This window comes from Rana temporaria, chromosome 4 (assembly GCF_905171775.1).
Source record: "Rana temporaria chromosome 4, aRanTem1.1, whole genome shotgun sequence".
Lineage (NCBI taxonomy): Eukaryota > Metazoa > Chordata > Amphibia > Anura > Ranidae > Rana > Rana temporaria.
This window is the reverse complement of record NC_053492.1, coordinates 47,981,249-48,002,103: the sequence shown is the minus strand read 5'-3', so window position 1 is coordinate 48,002,103 and position 20,855 is coordinate 47,981,249. Positions and strand designations below refer to the sequence as shown.

The 20,855-nt window shown below is 41.3% G+C and overlaps 1 protein-coding gene across 1 annotated transcript in view; it reads right to left on the bottom strand.

Annotated features, from left to right (window-relative positions):
* The window catches only part of LOC120935615 (fibrocystin-like), a 66,663-nt gene extending 47,211 nt beyond the window's left edge, over positions 1-19,452 (bottom strand). The window contains exons 1-4 of the mRNA XM_040347664.1: positions 19,299-19,452; positions 10,422-10,574; positions 8,210-9,088; positions 2,025-2,190 (exon numbers count right to left, since the gene is read on the bottom strand). Of these exons, the coding sequence (XP_040203598.1) occupies positions 2,025-2,190; positions 8,210-9,088; positions 10,422-10,574; positions 19,299-19,452 (1,352 nt within the window). The remainder of the gene's footprint in view (positions 1-2,024; positions 2,191-8,209; positions 9,089-10,421; positions 10,575-19,298) is intronic.
* Between the last annotated feature and the right edge of the window lie 1,403 nt (positions 19,453-20,855).

Here is a 20,855-nt window from a genome sequence, read left to right as displayed (position 1 = left end):
GTTGCGCCTACACACCATAGTTTAAAAAAACAATTGTGTCAGAACGCGGTGACGTAAAACACAACAACGTGCTGAAAAAAACGAAGTTAAATGCTTCCAAGCATGCGTCCACTTGGTTCTGAGGTATCCATCGGTTAATTTTAAAACAAGTTGCCTTTTTTTTAACCGATGGTTAACTAACAGATGGCGCCCCCGATGGCGCCCACACACGATCGGTTTTGACCGATGAAAACGGTCCATCAAACCATTCTCATCGGTTCAACCGATCGTGTGTACGCGGCATTAGCCTCTCGGTGTGTCACTGAGAGCCTGAGCCAGCCGCTCCCGTCCCGTCCGCAGCCCAGTGCTCAAGTGAGAGCTCTCTATTCACTGAGGCTCTGTACACACGATCAGTCAAAACTGATGAAAACGGACTGAAGTTCAGTTTCATTGGTCCAAACCGACCGTGTGTACGCCCCATCGGTCTGTTGTCCTTCGGACAAAAATTAGAGAACTTGCTTTGAAATCGAACCGATGGACCGCTGACCGATCGGTCCAAACCGATGGTTAGTACACAAAAGCATCGGTTCAAAACCCGCGCATGCTCAGAATCAAGTCGACGCATGCTTGGAAGCATTGAGCTTCGTTTTTTCCAGCACGTTGTGTGTTTTACGTCACCGCGTTCTGACCCGATCGGTTTTTGAACTGATGGTATGTACGCACCTCAGACCATCAGTCTGCTTCAGCGGTGAATCGATGAAAACGGTCCGTCGGACCTTTCTCATCGGATGGACCGGTCGTGTGTACGCGGCCTAACTTAGCTTACAAAGAATGTCACTTAACCACTTGTCAACCGCCCTCCTTCAAAAGACAGCGGGAAGAAAACCCTGTTGTTCTGGGTGGATGTCATACGACGTTGCACCTTTAAAAAACACTAGGGGACAAACATTTGGGGCGCGTCACTGGGGATCCAATGCGCGTGCCGCCGGGCACCAGCGATTGCCCAGTAACTGAGCAGGACAGTGGATCTGTGTGTGTAAACCGCAGATGTGATCAAATACCAGCAAAAGAAAGCTCTATTTGTGGGGAAAAAATGATAAAAATTTAATTTGGGTACAGTGTTGCATGACCGCGCAATTGTCATTCAAAGTGTGACAGCGCTAAAAGCTGAAAATTGGTCTGGGCAGGAAGGGGGTGAAAGTGCCCAGTAGGCAAGTGGTTAAACTCCAAGGGGCATATCCACAAAGATTTGCACCGGCGCAGCGTATCTAAGATACGCTACGCCGCCGTAACCTACTTGGCTTTGGTTTGAATCCTTAACGAATTTGCGCCGTAAGTTACGGCGGCGTAGTGTATCTCTCGCGGCGTAAGGGTGCGGAATTCAAATGCGGCGGGTAGGGGGCTGGTTTCATTTAAATGAAGCGCATCCCCGTGCCGAACGAACTGCGAATGCGCCGTCCCTAAAGTTTCCCGCCGTGCATTGCACTAAATGAAGTCGCAAGGACGTCATTGGTTTTGATGTGAACGTAAATGGCGTTCAGCCCCATTCATGGACGACTTACGCAAACGACGTAAATTTTTTAAAATTAGACGCGGGAACGACGGCCATACTTAACATTGAGTACGCCTCATAATAGCAGCTTTAACTATACGCCGGAAAAAGCCGAACGCAAATGACGTAAAAAATGCACCGGCTGGACGTAGGTTCGTGGATCGCCGTAAATAGCGAATTTGCATACTCGACGGAAACGCCACCTAGCGGCCGCCGAAAAATTGCAGCTTAGATCCGACGGCCTACGAAGACGTACACGTGTCGGATCTAGCCGAGATGCCGTTGTATCTTGTTTTGAGGATTCAAAACAAAGATACGACGTGGGAATTTTGAAATTATGCCGGCGTATCAATAGATACGCCGGCGTAATTTCTTTGTGGATCTGCCCCCAAATGTTCTGCTAATATATCATCTTAAGATCACAAAACTGGCTGATGCATCCTTAACTGCTTCCCGACCGCCATATGTTTTATGTCCACAGAAGGGCACATACCTCGGCATCTGATGGAAGTAGAACTTGTTTTCCTGTGAAATATGGAGCACTTTTATCCTTTTTCCAGTCACTGGGGTCATTATGGCTGGACTTTCTGGATTCGACATTATACACGTGTCAACGTCATTGCTGTAGCAGCTTCTCTTAAACCCAGAGAATGTAACATCTGTGGAGGTAAAAAATAAATCTCTATAATAATAGAAAAATAAATCATAAAAAAATAATTCATATTAAGTGTCATGCTACTGGCTGCAAACCCAGATAAACAAATCTGTTTGCTTATGGATTAGGATTACGGTATGTTGCTAGAACCTGGGAAATCCCTTTGTTCTGTATGATGACTACAGAAGAGTAAAACAGACAGGCATTTAATGGAAGGGGTTTCCCATCTGAGTTCTAGGGGGGGGTCATACACTAGTAACATTTTGTTTTTAAAATTTTCATTTTAACCGCTAACCCCAGAGCATTTGGCTGCCAAATGACCAGCGCACTTTTTGTGATTTGGCAATGCTTCGATTTAAATGACAATTGCGCTGCCGTGCGACATGGCTCCCAAACAAAATTTACGTTTTATTTTCATACAAATAGAGCTTTCTTTTGGTGGTATTTGATCATCTCTGCGGTTTTTATTTTTTGCGCTATAAAAAAAATAGGGTGACAATTTTGAAAAAAAAAGCAATATTTTTTACTTTTTGCTATAATAAATATACCCCAAAAATATATAAAAAAAAATAATTGTTTCCTCAGTTCAGGCTGATATGTATTCTTCTACAAATTTTTGGTAAAACAAATGGCAGTAAGCGTATATTGATTGGTTTGTGTAAAATTTATAGCGTCTACAAAATAGGGGATAGTTTTAAGGCATTTTTATAAATATTTTTTTTTACTAGTAATGGCGGCGATCTGCGATTTGTATTGTGACTACGACATTATGGGGGACACATCGGACATTTTTGATGCTATTTTGGGACCATTGTCATTTATACAGCAATCAGTGCTAAAAAAGGCACTGATTACTGTGTAAATGACACTGGCAGGGAATGGGTTAACCACTAGAGGGCGAGAAAGGGGTTAAGTGTGTCCTAGGGAGTGATTCTAACTGTGTTGGGGCTGGGCTTACTGTGACACGACACTGGTCGCTGCTCCTAATGACAGGGAAGAGATTATCAGTGTCCTGTCACAAGGCAGAACAGGGAGATGCCTTGTTTACACAGTCACCCCCCTGTTGTGCATCTCTGTGACACAACCGTAGGACACTGGCGGACATAGAGTATGCGGGTCACGTGGGCATGGTCACAGAGCTCGCGGCAGGGGCAAGCACGCCCACATGGCGGCACATTTAAAGGGACATCTATATACGCCCATTTGCCTGTCCGTGTCATTCTGCCGACGTAAAGGTGCGTGCGGTGGTTGGCAAGTGGTTAAGAATGTTGGTTTGATTTCCTAATCGTTAGTGGGGTCAGATTGTAAATACATTCAGCGCTAGTACAAAAGCTACCGAAAGTATATACAATGGGGAAATAATTATTTGATCCCCTGCAGATTTCGTAAGTTTGTCCACTAACAAAGAATTGAAGGATCTATATTTTTTACCATAGGTGTATCTTAAATGACAGAGACATAATAACAACCCAAAATCCAGAAAAAAACACACAAAACAAATGTTATAAATTGAGTTGCAGTTTAGTGAGTAAAATAAGTATTTGATAAGTATTGATCCCCTACCAACTAACAATAATTCTGGTCCCCACAGACTGGCTACAGTAGGTGCTCATGTGGTACACAGATTAGTGCTGTCAATTTAAGAAGGTGCTCCTAACGACAACTCGTTATGTGTATAAAAGACAGAATCTCTTGCTTCCATTCAAACCTCACCATCATGGGCAAGAGCAAAGAGCTGTCCAAGGACATCAGGGACAAGATTATAGGACTTGCACAAGGCTGGAATGGGCTACAAGACCATCAGCAAGAAGTTTGGTGAGAAGGAGACAACTGTTGGAGTGATTATTCGCAAATGGAAGAAATACAAAATAACCATCAATCGCCTTCAAGTCTGGAGCTCCATGCAAGATTTCGGGGTAAGGATAGTCATGAGAAAAGTGAGGGATGAGCCCAGAACCACACGGGTAGAGCTTGTGAATGATCTGAAGGCAGTTGGGACCACAGTCACCAAACAAACCATTGGTAACACAATATGCCCACATGGATCGCATAGAATTAAGATAAAAAAAACCTTCTGCCTTTACAACTCCTTTAAAGTCATGGAGTGGCCTAGCCAGTCTCCCGACCTTCATCCTATAGAAAATTTATGGAGGGAGCTGAAACCTCGAGTTGCCAAGCGACAGCCAAGAAATCTTAGGCCTCGTACACACGACTAGACATGTCCGATGAAAATGGTCCGCGGACCGTTTTCATCGGACATGTCTGCTGCGAGAATTTGGTCTGATGTGTGTACACAACATCAGACCAAATTCCCCGCGGACAGAAAACGTGGCGACGATGACGTGGCGACGTGCGCGAACCCGGAAGTTCAATGCTTCCACGCATGCGTCGAATCACTTTGGCGCGTGCACGGGATTTCGGACCAGCGGACATGTCCGATGAGTCGTACTGACCATCGGACATGTCCGACGGACAGCTTTCCAGCGCACATGTTTCTTAGCATGCTAAGAAACTTTTGTCCGCTGGAAACCTGTCCGCTAGGCTGGAAAATTGTCCGGTCGGCCCTACACACGACCGAACATGTCCGCAGAAACTGGTCCGCGGACCAGTTTCAGCGGACATGTTCGGTTGTGTGTACGAGGCCTTAAGGATTTAGATAAGATATGTAAAGAAGAGTAGACCAAAATCCTTCCTGAGATGTGTGAAAACCTGGTAACCAACTACAAGAAATGTCTTACCTCTGTGCTTGCCAACACGGGTTTCTCCACCAAGTCATGTTTTGCTTGTGGATCAAAAATGTATTTTACTCACTGAACTGCAACTCAAGAACTGCAAAGAAGATGGACTGGCCAAGCAAGTCTCCAGACCTAAACCCTATTGAGCATCTGTGGGGCATCTTCAAATGGAAGGTGGAGGAGCGCAAGGTCTCTAACATCCACCAGCTCCGTGATGTTGTCATGGAGGAGTGGAAGAGGACTCCAGTGGCAACCTGTGAAGCTCTGGTGAACTCCATGGCCAAGGCAGTGCTGGAAAATAATGGTGGCCACACAAAATATTGACACCTTGGGCCCAATTTGGACATTTTCATTTAGAGCTGTACTCACGTTTATTACCAGAGGTTTTTTGTTGAGTTATTTTGAGGGGACAGCAAATTTACACTGTTATACACGCTGTACACTCACTACTTTACATTGTAGCAAAGTGTAATTTCTTCAGTGTTGCCACATAAAACGATATAATAAAATATTTACAAAAATGTGAGGGGTGTTCTAACTTCTGTGAGATACTGTGTGTATATATATATATATACAAAAAAAAATCTCAAGAAGATTGACCATAAATGTTGCAAATTGGCCAACCAATGTATATAGGATATAGAAAATAATTGTCTTCGTGTCTCTATAATGTCAAATTTTTTCTCTCTATGTCAAATAATCTGGGACTAATAGAGTTGGGTTAGGCACATTCAACCGCAGGTTCGATAGACACAGATCGCTGTTGTCACCGTCATGTCGAATCTTCTATCTATATCGAACTGTTGTCACAACGAAACTAAAATATATATATTTTTTTTTAATGTCAGATCTTTCAGATTTCGGACTCACATGCACTGCACATTTGTTATTATTCGTTAAAACAATCAAATGATCTTCTTGTACACCGCCTTCCCCATATATCGGTCAGCGATTATGGTCAGAATATTATGATTGGACTTCTTGAGATCTTCATAATATAGACACTGGCCCGGATTCACGTAGAAGCGCGTATCTTTGTGCCGGCGTAACGTACCCTATTTACGTTACGCCTCCGCAACTTTGACAGGCAAGTGCCGTATTCTCAAACCAAAGTTGCGGCAGCGTAGCGTAAATAGGCCGGTGTAAACCCGCCTAATTCAAATGTGGTAGATGTGGGAGTGTGTTATGTAAATTTAATGTGACCCCACGTAAATGACGCTTTTTACGAACGGCGCATGCGCCGTCCGTGAAAGTATCCCAGTGCGCATGCTCCAAATTAACCCGCAAGAAGCCAATGCTTTCGACGTGAACGTAAATGACGCCCAGCCCTATTCGCGAACGACTTACGCAAACGATGTAAAATTTCCGAAATTTGACGCGGGAACGACGTCCATACATAACATTGGTACGCCTCATATAGCAGGGGTAACTTTACGCCGGGAAAAGCCTAACGTAAACGGCGTATCTGTACTGCGTCGGCCGGGCGTACGTTCGTGAATTGGCGTATCTAGCTGATTTACATATTTCTAGGCGTAAATCAGCATACACGCCCCTAGCGGCCAGCATAAATATGCAGTTAAGATACGACAGCGTAAGAGACATACATCGGTCGGATCTAATACAAATCTATGCGTAACTGATTCTAACAATCAGGCGCATAGATACGACTGCTCGGACTCAGAGTTACGACGGCGTATCTGGAGATACGTCGACGTAACTCGTACGAGAATCCGGGCCACTGGGTGTGGAATTTATCATTTGTAATCAGAGTAGTCTTGTTTCTAGTTGAGTCAAATTGATGGTTATTTTCAACCTCGGTTATGAGAAAAATAGAGGGCAGGATGCAAACTTTTTCTCAAATTCATTTCTAATGCCGCGTACACACCATCACTTTATGTGATGAAAAAAAACAACGTTTTTAAAAACGTCACTTTAAATGACCGTGTGTGGGGGAAAACGTTGTTTTATGTCTTCTGAAAAATGACAAAAAAAAATTTAAGCATGCTTATGTGTCGTTTTTCAAAACGTCATTAATTACTTCACAGAAATTGACCGTGTGTAGCAAAAAACGTTGTTTAAAACAACGTTTCTACACCCGCGCATGCCCAGAAGCTAGTTATGAAGCGAGCTTCAATGGAAAAACGTGGTGAACGTAACCTCGCTTTGCTAGAACATTGTGAGAAAAAACGATGGTGTGTAGGCAACTTCGTCTTTGAAAATTGAAGTTTCAAAAACGTAGTTTTTAACTTCACAGAAAATGTCGTTTTTTTTAATCACATAAAGTGATGGTGTGTATGCGGCATAAGAGTGAATGTGGTTTCCATTCAAGAAAGTCCATTCACTTCCAAAATCAAACGTTAAAAGCATTATTTTTTGAAGTACGTTTGAACGACATTTGTCGTGTCATCGAATGTACTAGTGGGAATTTTGGTAAAATATTTGTATGAATGTTCATTTGAAAATCTTCTAGTCTATGGGCACTTTTAGTTACATATAAACCAGCCATATAACTCCAACATGAATTTAGAAAAAAAATCTACCGTATATGGTGTTCTATGCCTCACTTATGATGCACAGGCCTAAAATGTTCTATTGTTTACAATTGATGTAAAGGTTTTTGTTCAGACAAAATTTACTCCTTGATTGCTGCTAATCATTACGAGGACATTTGCATGCTTCCTTCCCAGCTTAAACCCCAACTGAAGATTTTTTTTTTTACTGTAATGCAAGTCAAGCTGCATAAATAGTAATAGATGTGGGCATATTTCCTATATTTGCAGTGTGGAGCCTGATGGGATTCTGGGCTGATCACAAAGCTCAGTGGTCCAGATCATCAGTCACGGGTGCTGAGGATACAATACAGTAGCTATCAGGTAAATCAATGAATTTCTCTCATTCAGCCCATGGGGTTGAATTAGTGAAAATGAGCCATGCATGGCTAGTATTAGGATCAAATTTAGGGAAGAAGAGCCCTTAGATTTAAAAAAGTGAACCCGTGAGGTTCAGAGGAAAGGCTTTTCTGGTTATTTATGGCATTAGCATAAATTGTAGTGCAATGAGAGTCACAGAATTTGTGGAATCGGGTCTACCTGTGTGCAAATAAAGTGCCACATAATGGCAAAATAAATACACCTGATTTTGAAAGTGAAGATATCTAAAAAAAACTGAATCATGAAGACCAGAGAGCATTGCTTGTACTTACACAAGATGTTAACTTTTACTCGTTTATTATAATTGACAGGTTTGCTTTAGGTTCTCAAAATCTGGAAAGGTTTACCACCAACTTACCTTGCAGCTTCATGATGCCTGGGACAGCTCCATCACTTCCTAGCATGTGCCATGCGTAATTTGGCCATCGCCGTGGCCTTTCAGTAAATGTTGGCCAAAGGATGCCAATGCGACCTCCGAAAGGTGAAAACGGTGCCCGGTCTCTCATTGTGACAAGAGCAGAAAAAGGTTTGATCCTGTCTCTGATGCAATCAAAACTGGGACTAGATGCACTTATTACTGATTTTTGAAGAGTTACATCGTGTTTTGGGTACTTATACGACTCCACAGATCCTTGGGAGACCACTGGAAAAAGACCAATGCCATTGTCCACAAGAGCAACATTCTCAATCCTTACACTGCCCTCAAGGAAGAAAACTAAACCATAATCATAGTTCTTATAACAAGTGAATCCAGTTATCTTTGTACAGTTCTTAAAGCCATCATCCCAGTAGATATGAAGACCATGAAGACTTGAATGGGCCACATTGGCCGAGAAAGAGATTTCATCTGAATAACAGCTTTCACCTTGCACGTGATAAGCAATTCTTTCTGATCCCGCTACTGCATTCATAGACAAAGAAGCTTGACTAAGGTAATGCATCTTAATGCCTTTAACCCATTCTGACTGGGTATCGGGTTGCTTTATTAGAACAAGCAGGTTATTGGTCACGGTAAAGTTATCTCCAATAACGTGGATTCCATGGCCAGTGAGGTTAACGATCACATTAGAGTGTAGTAAAATATTTGAGCTGTTAGAAGCATGGATCCCACCTCCACAATTCTGATGAATGCTTGAAGATACAATTGACGAGTGGTGTGAGGTATTTCTAAACGTTATTGCTGAATGTAAAGAGGATCCAAAGTTTGAAATTTCAACGTTTGAAATCTCCAAAGTTCCTGCAAAGAGAGAGAGACATTGTTGGTGTTCTGTTCAAAAATTTGAAATAAATCTTTTAAAGCTGGAGCAACAACCTAAAACAAGAAAATTAAGGTATGGTACACACCAGACCCAAAGAAGCCACATATTCTTTCATATGCCAGGTTAGAAAAGATGTATTAAGACTCTACGGGCCGGATTCACAGACAGCGGCGCATATTTCTGCCGGCGTAGCGCATCTCATATGCGCTACGCCGAAGTAACACAGAGAGGCAAGCACAGTGGCCCAGATTCACTAAAGAGTTACGACGGCGTATCTCCTGATACGCCGTCGTATCTCTGTTTTACGGTCTTCCTAACTATGCGACTGATTCATAGAATCAGTTACGCATAGTTAGCCCTAAGATCCGACAGGTGTAATTGTTTTACACTGTCGGATCTTAGGATGCAATACCGCGGCCGCCGCTGGGGGGAGTTTGCGTCGTAAACAAGCGTCGGGTATGCAAATTAGGAGTTACGGGCGATCCACAACGGTTTTTCGCGTTCGCTACATCGCTGCTAGTCTAGTTTCCCGTCGCAAAGTTAGTCGTCGTTTTAGGTGCCCTAACTTTACACAGCACACGTATGTGCTGTATAAAGTATGGCCGTCGTTCCCGCGTCTAAATTTGAAAATGTTTCCTTCTTGCGTAAGATATCTGGGAATACGGAAGTACGCTACGCACGTCGCCGTTCGAAAAAATGACGTCACTTCGCACAAAGCACGGCGGGAATTTCGAAACGGAGCATGCGCAGTAGGTCCGGCGCGGGAGCGCGCCTAATTTAAATGGCACACGCCCCTTTGAATTACGCGGGCTTACGCCGGAGGCCGCCGGCATAATTTTTCCCGCAAGTGCTTGGTGAATCAGGCACTTGCGATGAAAAATTGCGGCGGTGTAACGTATCTACGATTTACACTTACGCGGCGTATCTCGAGATACGTCGGCGTAAGTGCTACGTGAATCTGGGCCTACATGTGTGAGCTCTTTGATACTTGTGCGTACCCTACTTCATATAAAGTGATGTACGACACGTTTCCATGCAAATAAAAGGTGTACTATAGCACTTTAAATGGGTATCACTCCTCTTGGAATTTTTTAACATTTTCTAGTAAAGAAACCAGGAATTAAAATGGATTTATTTGTGATTTTCATTAATCTACACAATTGTCTCTGTGCCATTACAAATCACAACCCAGGTTCTCAGGTACACACCACACAAATTTGCTAGTCAAGCTGACTTTCCCATTGCTTTCCCATTGCTTTGATCACTATAAATATGTATATATTGTATATCACATCACATAACACAACTCACCAATATGTTCTTTATTCTGATCGTTTTTATACTGTCCCACCAATATCCTTCCAGTACAGGGTATATCAGCTTCAATGTGAACATTCCGAGACAACAGGCCAACTTCAGCTGCCAGTGGGATTCTCCAAGCATCCTCTATGTTGTAGGTAGTGCCTGATAGGAAGGTTTAAAGTACCGGTAAGTGTCATGAAAAAAAAACACATACTATGGCACAGATTCACGTAGGAGAGACGATGGCGTATCTCCAGATACGCCGTCGTATCTCTGAGTCTGAGGCGTCGTAACTTGGCGCCTGATTCAAAGAATCAGATACGCCAGAATTTCTCCAAGATACAACCAGCGTAAGTCTCCTACGCCGTTGTATCTTAACTGCATATTTACGCTGGCCGCTAGGGGCGTGTACGCTGATTTGCGCCTAGAATATGTAAATCAGCTAGATACGCCTATTCACGAACCTACGCCCGGCCGTCGCAGTACAGATACGCTGTTTACGTTAGTCTTTTTCCGGCGTAAAGTTACCCCTGCTATATGAGGCGCAGCCAATGTTAAGTATGGACGTCCGGCCAGCGTCGAATTTTCCGTCGATTACGTCGTTTGCGTAAGTCGTCCGCAAATAGGGCTGTGCATCATTTACATTCACGTCAAAAGCATTGGCTTTTTGCGGGTTAATTTGGAGCATGCGCACTGGGATACTTTCACGGACGGCGCATTAGCCGTTCGTAAAAAGCGTAATTTACATGGGGTCACAATAAATTAACATAAAACACGCCCATGTTCCATATTTGAATTGGGCGGGCTTACGCCAGCCTATTTACGCTACGCCGCTGCAACTTTGCTTTGAGAATACTGCACTTGCCTAGCGTAAATAGGATACGTTACGCCCGCTCACAAATACGTGCTCCCTACATGAATCTGGCCCTATATGTAGTACATCTATGAAATATATGCACACTGATTTGCGTATTGTGTACTACCTTTTTGGCTACTGGCTCACAGTTTGATTGGTTACTATCCCTCTCCAATGCCACTCCCTTATGTCAATACTGTTCATTTGTAAATTAATTTATGTACCCTTTACTTGCATCTTGATATAAGACCTCAATAAAATGTATGGAAAAAAAAATACATACAAAAGAAATACATATATACCGCTCACAGTGGGCCATTACAACTTTTGTCTTATCCACACTGGACTCACTACATGAAGTATCAGGCCCTGACCATTACAACCTTGGCAGACGACACTAGAAATCTTAAGAGACATAGCCATGCAGTGGGGCGATTGTGGCTTAAAACCAAATCCCAGCAAGCGTTCACCCTATATAAATCTGCCTTTCTAAAATACAATTCCTGCCTCCATGCTGCCAAACATGCCTACTTTGTCACTCATTAAAGCGGGAGTTCACCCATTTATTTATTTTTTGCCCTTTTCCCCTTAGATTCCTGCTCGTTTTGTCTAGGGGAATCGGCTAGTTGTTTTAAAATATGAGCAGTACTTACCCGTTTTCGAGATGCATCCTCTCCGTCGCTTCCGGGTATGGGCTTCGGGAGCGGGCGTTCCTTCTTGATTGACAGTCTTCCGAGAGGCTTCTGACGGTCGCATCCATCGCGTCACTAGTAGCCGAAAGAAGCCGAACGTCGGTGCGGCTCTATACTGCGCCTGCGCACCGACGTTCGGCTTCTTTCGGAAAATCGTGACGCGATGGATGCGACCGTCGGAAGCCTCTCGGAAGACTGTCAATCAAGAAGGAACGCCCAGTCCCGCAGCCCATACCCGGAAGCGGCAGAGAAGATGCATCTCGTAAACGGTAAGTACGGATCATATTTTAAAACAACTAGCCGATTCCCCTAGACAAAACGAGCATTAATCTAAGGGGAAAATGTGTTCTCTATGGGTGAACCTCCGCTTTAATATTATGTCATCTAGACCTCGTCGTCTCTTTTCTACTTTTAACTCACTCACTGCTTATGAGATTGCTAAACACTTCAAAAACAAGATTGATGCAATTTGCGGGGGCATCTCCACTGCACAGATATCTATACCACTTAACATACCCTGTACAAAACCACCCTCAACATGCTCCTCTTTTGACCTTGCTACCACCGAAGACGTTGCTAAACTTTTTCAGAAGCCTGCCTTACCACCTGTCTACTGTCTCACTAACAACAACCTTCTTAAACTCCTTGCAGCAGAACTTTCGCTCACTACACTCCACTGAAACTGGCCTACTAAAACTCACTAATGATCTACTAACTGCTAAAACCAATAGCCATACTCATACTACTTCTGTGGCCTTTGATACAGTTGACCATCCCCTCCTTCTCAACTAAACTCCACTCTCTTGGCCTTCAAGACTCTTCTATCTCCTGGTTCTCCTCCTACCTATCACAGTGCTCCTTCAGTGTTACCTATAACTCTGTCTCCTCCTCTCCAATTCCTCTTTCTGTAGGGGTCCCCCAAGGTTCTGTCCTCAGACCCCTTCTTCAGTCTCCTCTTACATTACTAACTTATTAATTGAGGTATCAGCTTGGATGTCACACCACTTCCGCAAACTCAATCTTTCTAAAACTCAGCTCATAATATACATAATCACATAATCCCTCCTGCCTGTGCCCCCTCCCCTGACATCTCCATTAAGATGAATAATACAACTATCATTCCCTCCCCTTATGCCAGGGTGCTCAGTGTAATCCTGGACCTTTTCAGCCCCAAATCCAATCGCTGTCCAAATCTTGTAGACTTCACCTCCGTAACATCTCCAAAATATACCCCCTTTTTAACCGTTGAAACCACTAAGCAACTCATTCACTCCCTTGTTATCTCTCACCTTGATTATTATTATTATTATTAAACAGGATTTATATAGCGCCAACAGTTTGCGCAGCGCTTTACATCAGGAAAAACAGTACAGTCACAATACAAATCAATACAGGAGGGATCAGAGGACCCTGCTCGTTAGAGCTTACAATCTAGAAGATGATTGTAACTCACTCCTCATTAGACATGTGCATTTCGTTTTGTTACGAATTCAAACAAATTTTTCATTATTCGGAAATTCGTATGCATCCGAATTTCCGAATTACAAAATGAATGAATTTAAACAAATTCGAAAAAACGGGAGCGAAATTCGAATTCAAATCGAATTTGAAAACAAATTCGAATCGAATTTGAAAACAAATTCGAATCGAATTTTAAAAAATAGAAATCGATTTTCTAAAAACTACAATAAAATTGAATATTAAACAATAAAGCAATAGAATCAAAAAGAATAGAATAGAAGTTAATAGAATGTAATAAAATAGAACATGACAGTCTTCCGAAATTCGAATAGTATAAATTTGAATTCTAGAATAGATTGGAAAATAATTAAAATAATTAAAATTTATGGAAACTAAAATATAAAAGAATAGAAAAACAATAGAACAGAATAGAATCAATTATAATATATATTATATTTTATTCTATTCTCTTGTTTTTCTTTTCTATTCCATTCTAATCTTTTCTATTCAAATTTGAATTCATTTTATACGAAATTCAAATTTCTTATTGAATGAAATCGAATTTGAATAGAAAAGATTATAAAAGATTAGTTTCATATTAGAATTTGAATTTTTTTTTACCGAATTCCTAAAAAGTCGATCAAATTTGAAAAATGTTATTTGATTAAAAAAAATCTACTGCATTCGAATAAATTCTACCACATTTGAAATAAATCTAACGAATTAGAAAAAATACCACATCCAAATTTTTATTACATATAACCATTTTCCAAAATTCGAATTTCATATAGAATGAAATCGAATTGGAATAGAAAAGATTAGAATAGAATTAATAATATTTTTTTTCTATTCTGTTCTATTGTTTTTCTATGCTTTTCTTTTCTATTATTTTCTATTCTATTCTAATCTTTTCTATTGGAATTCGATTTCATTCTATACCAAAGTCGAATTTCAGAAGATGTTATATATGAATATATATATCTCTATATATAGAGATATATAAAATGTGTTTTTTCTGTTCTGTGCTATTGTTTTTCTATACTATTCTTTTCTAGTATTTTCGATTCTTTTTTAATCTTTTCTATTCAAATTCGATTTCATTCAATACGAATTTCGAATTTCAGGAAATGGTTGCGGTAGAGTTTTTTCGAATGCGGTAGAATTTTTTTCGAATACGAAATGAATCCCGAAAACGAATGTAATGAATGCAACGAACTTAACTAAACAAATTTAATTAAATAACGAATCAAAACTAAATGAATTTTTTCATCCTGCACATGTCTACTCCTCATAGGTCTACTTCTTCGCAAGCTATCACCTCTTCATTTTATAATGAATGCTGCTGCCAGGCTCATCTACCTTACTAACCGCTCACTGTCCACCACCCCTTTCCGCCAATCCCTCCACTCGCTTCCCATTAACCAAAGAATAAAATTCAAAACATTAATAACAACATACAAAGCCATTTACAACTCTCCCCCGAGTTACATCACCAATCATGTCTCCAAATATCATCCAAATGGTTCTCTCCGCTCCTCCCAAGACCTCCTGCTCCCTAGCTTCCTTGTCTCTTCCTCCCATGCTCATCTTAAGGACATCTCCACAGCCTCTCCCATCCTCTGGAACTCTCTCCCCCGACCTTTCGGCTATCTCTTATTCTGTCCACTTTTTGGCGATCCCTGAAAACTCATCTCTTCAGGTAAGCCTGCCTTCAGCTTATAACTGAATCTTGTATTTCTCCCATCAGCTCATCCCTCACAGTTATTACTTTTTTTCCCCACTAGCTCCTCCCTATTAAATTGTAAGCTCCCAGGAGCAGAGCCCTCCTAACCCTCTTGTATTGTTGCTGTACTGTCTCCCTATATATTGTAAAGTGCTGCACAAACTGTTGGCGCTATATACATTCTGTATAATAATAATATAAAAATACTAGAAATGCATAGTGGTGTATCGATGATTACAGATCTGCATTCATTTGTGTCTTATACATCTGCCTAGAGTTCAGCTTTAAAGTGACTCAGTATGGAGTTCAACTGAATAAACTACAAACTTCAGGGGCGATAAATACTAAGGGATTACAGTGATGGGAAAAAAAAAAAATATTTTGTATCATCATTTCCCATTCTGACTCACTCAACGATGAAATAGGAGAGATGACTTTCTAAATTTTAATCCGGCTAAAATGGCTACTTTAAATCCTGATAATCTCCATTATTAGATGTATTGCAGTGGGGAAAAAGAAGAGCCAGCATTTTGTAAAATGCTTTCCTTGCTGGTCCGTGACACTTGAGCTCTATCTACAAACTACTCTCACTTTTCATTAGCTAAAAACCATTTGCTTTACAAGCAGGCTGCAAAAAAGCAGACAAAATCTTTGTAAAGCTCAAATTAACTTTCAGGGTAAATCAACTAAATCCATTTCTCATGCCTCCAAACAAAGTTTCCAAAGTCTTATGCCGCATACACACGATCGGTTCGTCTGATGAAAGCAGTCTGATTGACCGTTTTCTTTGGATGAACCGATCGTGTATGGGCCCCATCGTTTTTTTTCCCCATCGGTGAAAAAACTTAGAACCCGTTTTAAAATTTTCTGATGGTTAAAAAACCGATAGAAAAAAAAAATGATCGTCTGTGAGGAAAGCCATTGGTTAAAAATCAACGTATTCTCAGAATCAAGTCGACGCATGCTCAGAAGCATTGAACTTCATTTTTCTGAGCATGTCGTAGTGTTTTACATCACCGCGTTCTGACACAATCGTTTTTTTAACTGATGGTGTGTAGGCAAGACTGATGAAAGTCAGGATATCTGATGAAAAAATCCATCAGACCGTTTTCATCGGATGAACCGATCGTGTGTACAGGGCATTACAGTCTTTATAAAGCAACTGCATCATGAGTAGAAAAAGCATATTGCCTGCTACTTCCATGCTGCAGAGAAGGGCATTTTCTCTTTGTGTAGAAGAAATGGTCTCTCTACAGACATCCAACGTGCTGACTCTCCAGAGTCAGACATCTGCAGTGAGACTACTGTTTCCACATACCGAGCAAGGATCCTTCTTTGGAGCATGCTGGCAGAGGACAGGCTTTTGAACTCAGGATGTGGTTTCTTTCTAAAAATAACAAACTGTAAAGCCAATGGCAAATTACAATTTTGAATGGACCAATATCCTGAAACAGCATAACAAGTATTTGGCTTGGAATTTGCCATGCACTGATTTAAATGGGCAAGTTTGACAGGCAGTGAAAATCTAAATTTTTCCGGCATTAAAACTGTAGGACGCAGAATAAATCCACGCATCTGTATTCTCGCAATGGTTCAGGCTGGTCATGATGTAATAACTAAGTAATAGTCATAGTGTGATTGTGTGAGGGCCTCTTCAGTCAATCCTGATATTTTGTATTATCCCTCTCTGTGGTACTACCAGTTGATCCAATTTTATCCATCCTTATCTTGGTGTTTACTCATCTACTGAATACACAGGTCAGAGTTTGAACCAATACTTTGTCTCTGTGTCTTCTGCCTAATCTGGAAGATTATAATTCATTATTTTGTTTTTTCACACATGTATTCTTTTATTTTGTTTCTAAACATGTACTTTCTCATTGTAGTGATCATATACATTGTGCCTGATATCAAAGTTCTCCTGAAGAAACCATTTAAATGGCGAAACATGTAGAGACTTATCAGTATTGCACCTTTGTTTGTATAACAATGATCAATTTTTTGAATGTCATCTTATGTATTCATTCTATATTAATTTTAACTCATTAAATTTATATTTTTCTACATTTTTGTCTTTCTTGCACCTTAAAAGTCCCACAAACCTTGTTTTCATATATTGTTCATATATTACAGGATGTGGCGTTATTCAATCTTTCAGTAGCCCAGCCAAAAAATTCCAGTCAAACCTGTAGTTTACCAATGCAGGGCAAGGTACCAGGTTGACTTGATAGCCTTTGTTTGCCCATTAACCAGTTACTGCCTCAGTAACCAATATCTAGACTCGAGTCTTGTGATAGAAACAACCTCCTGCGATGAAGTGTGGTGCTCAAAAGTCAGTTTGTAGGCAGGTGCAGTCTACTTTCTCCACTGTGAGAGGCACACAACTGAATCAGCATTGCAGAGGGGGAGAAAGTTGAGAGGAACATGGTGCTGGCAGATACTGTCAGTACATGTCAGATGTCAGTACATCTGTGACCTGCGCTGCCATGCATTGCTGTCATATTCCATGAGTGTTTCCGCGTTAAATATCTTCCCACTGGGCCTGTTGTGAAATACTGAACTGTACATCTTTAATACAAATTTAATTCCTGCAACTGGACTCTGTGTGATTATTGCGGCCACACCACACTGCACCCAGACATAAGTTGAATCTCACTGTTTCTGCTCCACTTCAAAATCTAAAATGGAAACCGCACTTTGCTGCCCTTCTAGGACTGGGGTAGTCCCAATACACTGTATACTGAAGCAGCGGGGACTCCCCTTGAAACCCGTTAGCCCTCATAGACCTGCGTGGCTTCTTCCCGAGATAAGAGGTTTGAGCAGCGGTTTTGGCTTTTCTGTTTCTGGATTATATATTTATTTGTTTTATTTATTTCAGGTACTTATATAGTGCCGTCACTTTACATATACATTGTACATTTACATCATATATATGATTGTAGTATAGTGTATTGTCTATACATTGGTTGGTGAGTATAATACCTGTTTTTATTTAATCAATAAATGGTGTATAAAGGTAATGCGCTAGGCTGGTGTGCTTTCTTTTTTGGTCTTTCAGTGTCAAGTGTTGTGATGTGGGATATGGGGAGAGTTCTTAGCCCTGTGTAGGCTCCAATTCAACCCTCAACCCTGACCTGGGACATATACGGGGATTTTACTCCATCCTCCATGGACAAAGAAGCATGTCTAAGGTGAGCATCAGAAGCCATGAAACTAACCTGGTATTTTCTTATGCCATCCTTTGAAAGTCAGTATTGACTGTTGTTGACCATTTGCTCTCATTTTTGGTATCTACTGTAAATTTGTGCACCTAATATGGTGGACATCGAGTGGATATTACATTGCTGAGATACTATTTACTCCAAACTGTGCTTATGTTGTTGTTGATTCCTCAGGACATGTTTCAGGAACTCAATTGTTGTTGAGGCCCCAAAAGAGAAATGTCCTCAACTTCTGTGTGTGGGGGTGAATGTGACTCCATTTTCCTCTCACCAGGACCAAGCCAACAACATACCTAAGCATAAGCACTACTACATTCTTAGCCCTGTGTAAGCTTCAACCAAGTCGACTTGGAGCTTACACAGCACTTTTTCACATCATTCCGGCAGGCATATGGGATTGTAGGGAACAAACGAAGGGTAAATATAGGCACAGTTAGGTTAATAAAAAAAGGCAACCTGCAGTTCTTCACCTACAAGAACAAAGCATAGTTTTGGTGGAAAGCTGGCTATACTCTTCTATCCACTGGAATAGCAAAGATGATCTCAAGTATTTGGCATAAAATAGGCAATCTACCAACCAGTTCCACTGACCACCAGAATTCACTTATTTGTGTAGTCACAACTGTGCAATCAATTGCCAGCTTAAATACAGCTTATTAAAACTATGATAATGTCTTTGAAAAAGGTCTGATTTTTCCACAAAGTTTGGTGGAATTTTAAAACCTATTTTTCCTTGTGGTGGATTAAATCCTTTGTTTTATGCCTTTGGCTGATTTGGAATTTTGACAGCAGTTTAAAGGTTGATCACTCTACCAAATTGCCACATGTATGGTCAGATTTTGTGTAGATTTTAGTTGTCTGTTGCTTTAGATCTAGACAAAAATGTTAAGTGGAATATTTGTTCAATTAAAAAATTGTTGCATCAGCACTTACCAGTATGTCGGTAATTAAGTTTCCCCCAAATTCGAATTAAGTAGCCATACACGTCTCTTAAATGGAAAACTTCAGCTTGGTGAGCTTCAAATGAAGTAGAGCCAACTACTATTTTATCACCTGGCTGCCAGTCTATGGTGTCATTTAAAGTCATCCTACAAAAACGGCATACAGCAGAACAGTTAGTATATATATATATATACATGTAAAGTGGAGGAGGAAGCAGTGCTGGAATGGTAATTTGTGATCTGGGGTTATTACCTCCGTAGTGTTGAGTATATTCAGTGAGACCATGCCAGTCAGAAAGTAGATTTTTGGGTTAGGCCCACTTTTATTAAACAAAAGCAAAGTTTTTCAGAAAATCAGTTGGGGTTTTTAAACATCAAAAACAGTCACAGTTAAAACATACTGAGTAACCTGGCTCTCTTTTCAGCAGCACCGCTGCTTAGGTTCCAACGATTGGTCTTTGGCTTTTGATTGGTGCCTCAGACCAGCCCACCCAGCTCTCCTGGCTCCCTTTCAGCCTTAAATTGCAGCACTCGGCATGGGCCCACACCCTGGCTGCTCAATAGGGGATCTCCTTGCAACGATTGGTTCCAATTGGTTCCAACGATTGGTCTTTGGCTTTTGATTGGTGCCTCAGACCAGCCCACCCAGCTCTCCTGGCTCCCTTTCAGCCTTAAATTGCAGCACACGGCATGGGCCCACACCCTGGCTGCTCAATAGGGGATCTCCTTGCACCCATCTGAAGCCCTCCTGTTTCCTACCCTGAGACCTCCTGGCTTTAAAGTGGAGCTCATGTGCCACCTCAACAGAGCAGATCTGTCTCCAAGATGGAGACCACCTGGAGCCCTGAGCTAAGCCCAAGCCAAGAATTATAAGGGCTGATACACACACTGCTGGTATTCAGCAAGACTTGACACTGTGATGGAGGCTCACCTTCAAGCCAGATCTACAATGGAATGGTTTAGATCAAAGCACATTAATGTGTTAGGATGGCTCAGTCAAAGTCCAGACCTAAATCCAATTGAGATTCTGTGGCAAGAGTTGAAAATTGCTGTTCAGACGCTCTCCATCCAATCTGACAGAGCTTGAGTTATTTTGCAAAGAAGAATGGGCAAAAATCTCACTCTCTAGATGTGCAAAGCTGGTAGAGACATCCCCAGAAAGACTTACAGCTGTAATTGCAGCGAAAGGTGGTTCTACAAAGTATTGACTCATGGGGGCTGAATACAAATGGACCCCACACTTTTCACATATTTATTTGTAAAAAATGTTGAAAACCATTTATCATTTTCCTTCCACTTCACAATTATGTGCCACTTTGTGTTGGTCAATCACATAAAATCCCAATAAAATACATTTATGTTTTTTGGTTCTAACATGACAAAATGTAGAAAATTTCAAGGGGTATGAATACTTTTTCAAGGCACTGTATAAATATCACCATATTACCAATCCAGCGCTGATTCCTACTCCACTCTCTGACACGACACACACGTTTACCTTTTTTACATTTTCCCTTCCCTGCACTGCTTTCTCCTCCTTTATCCAACA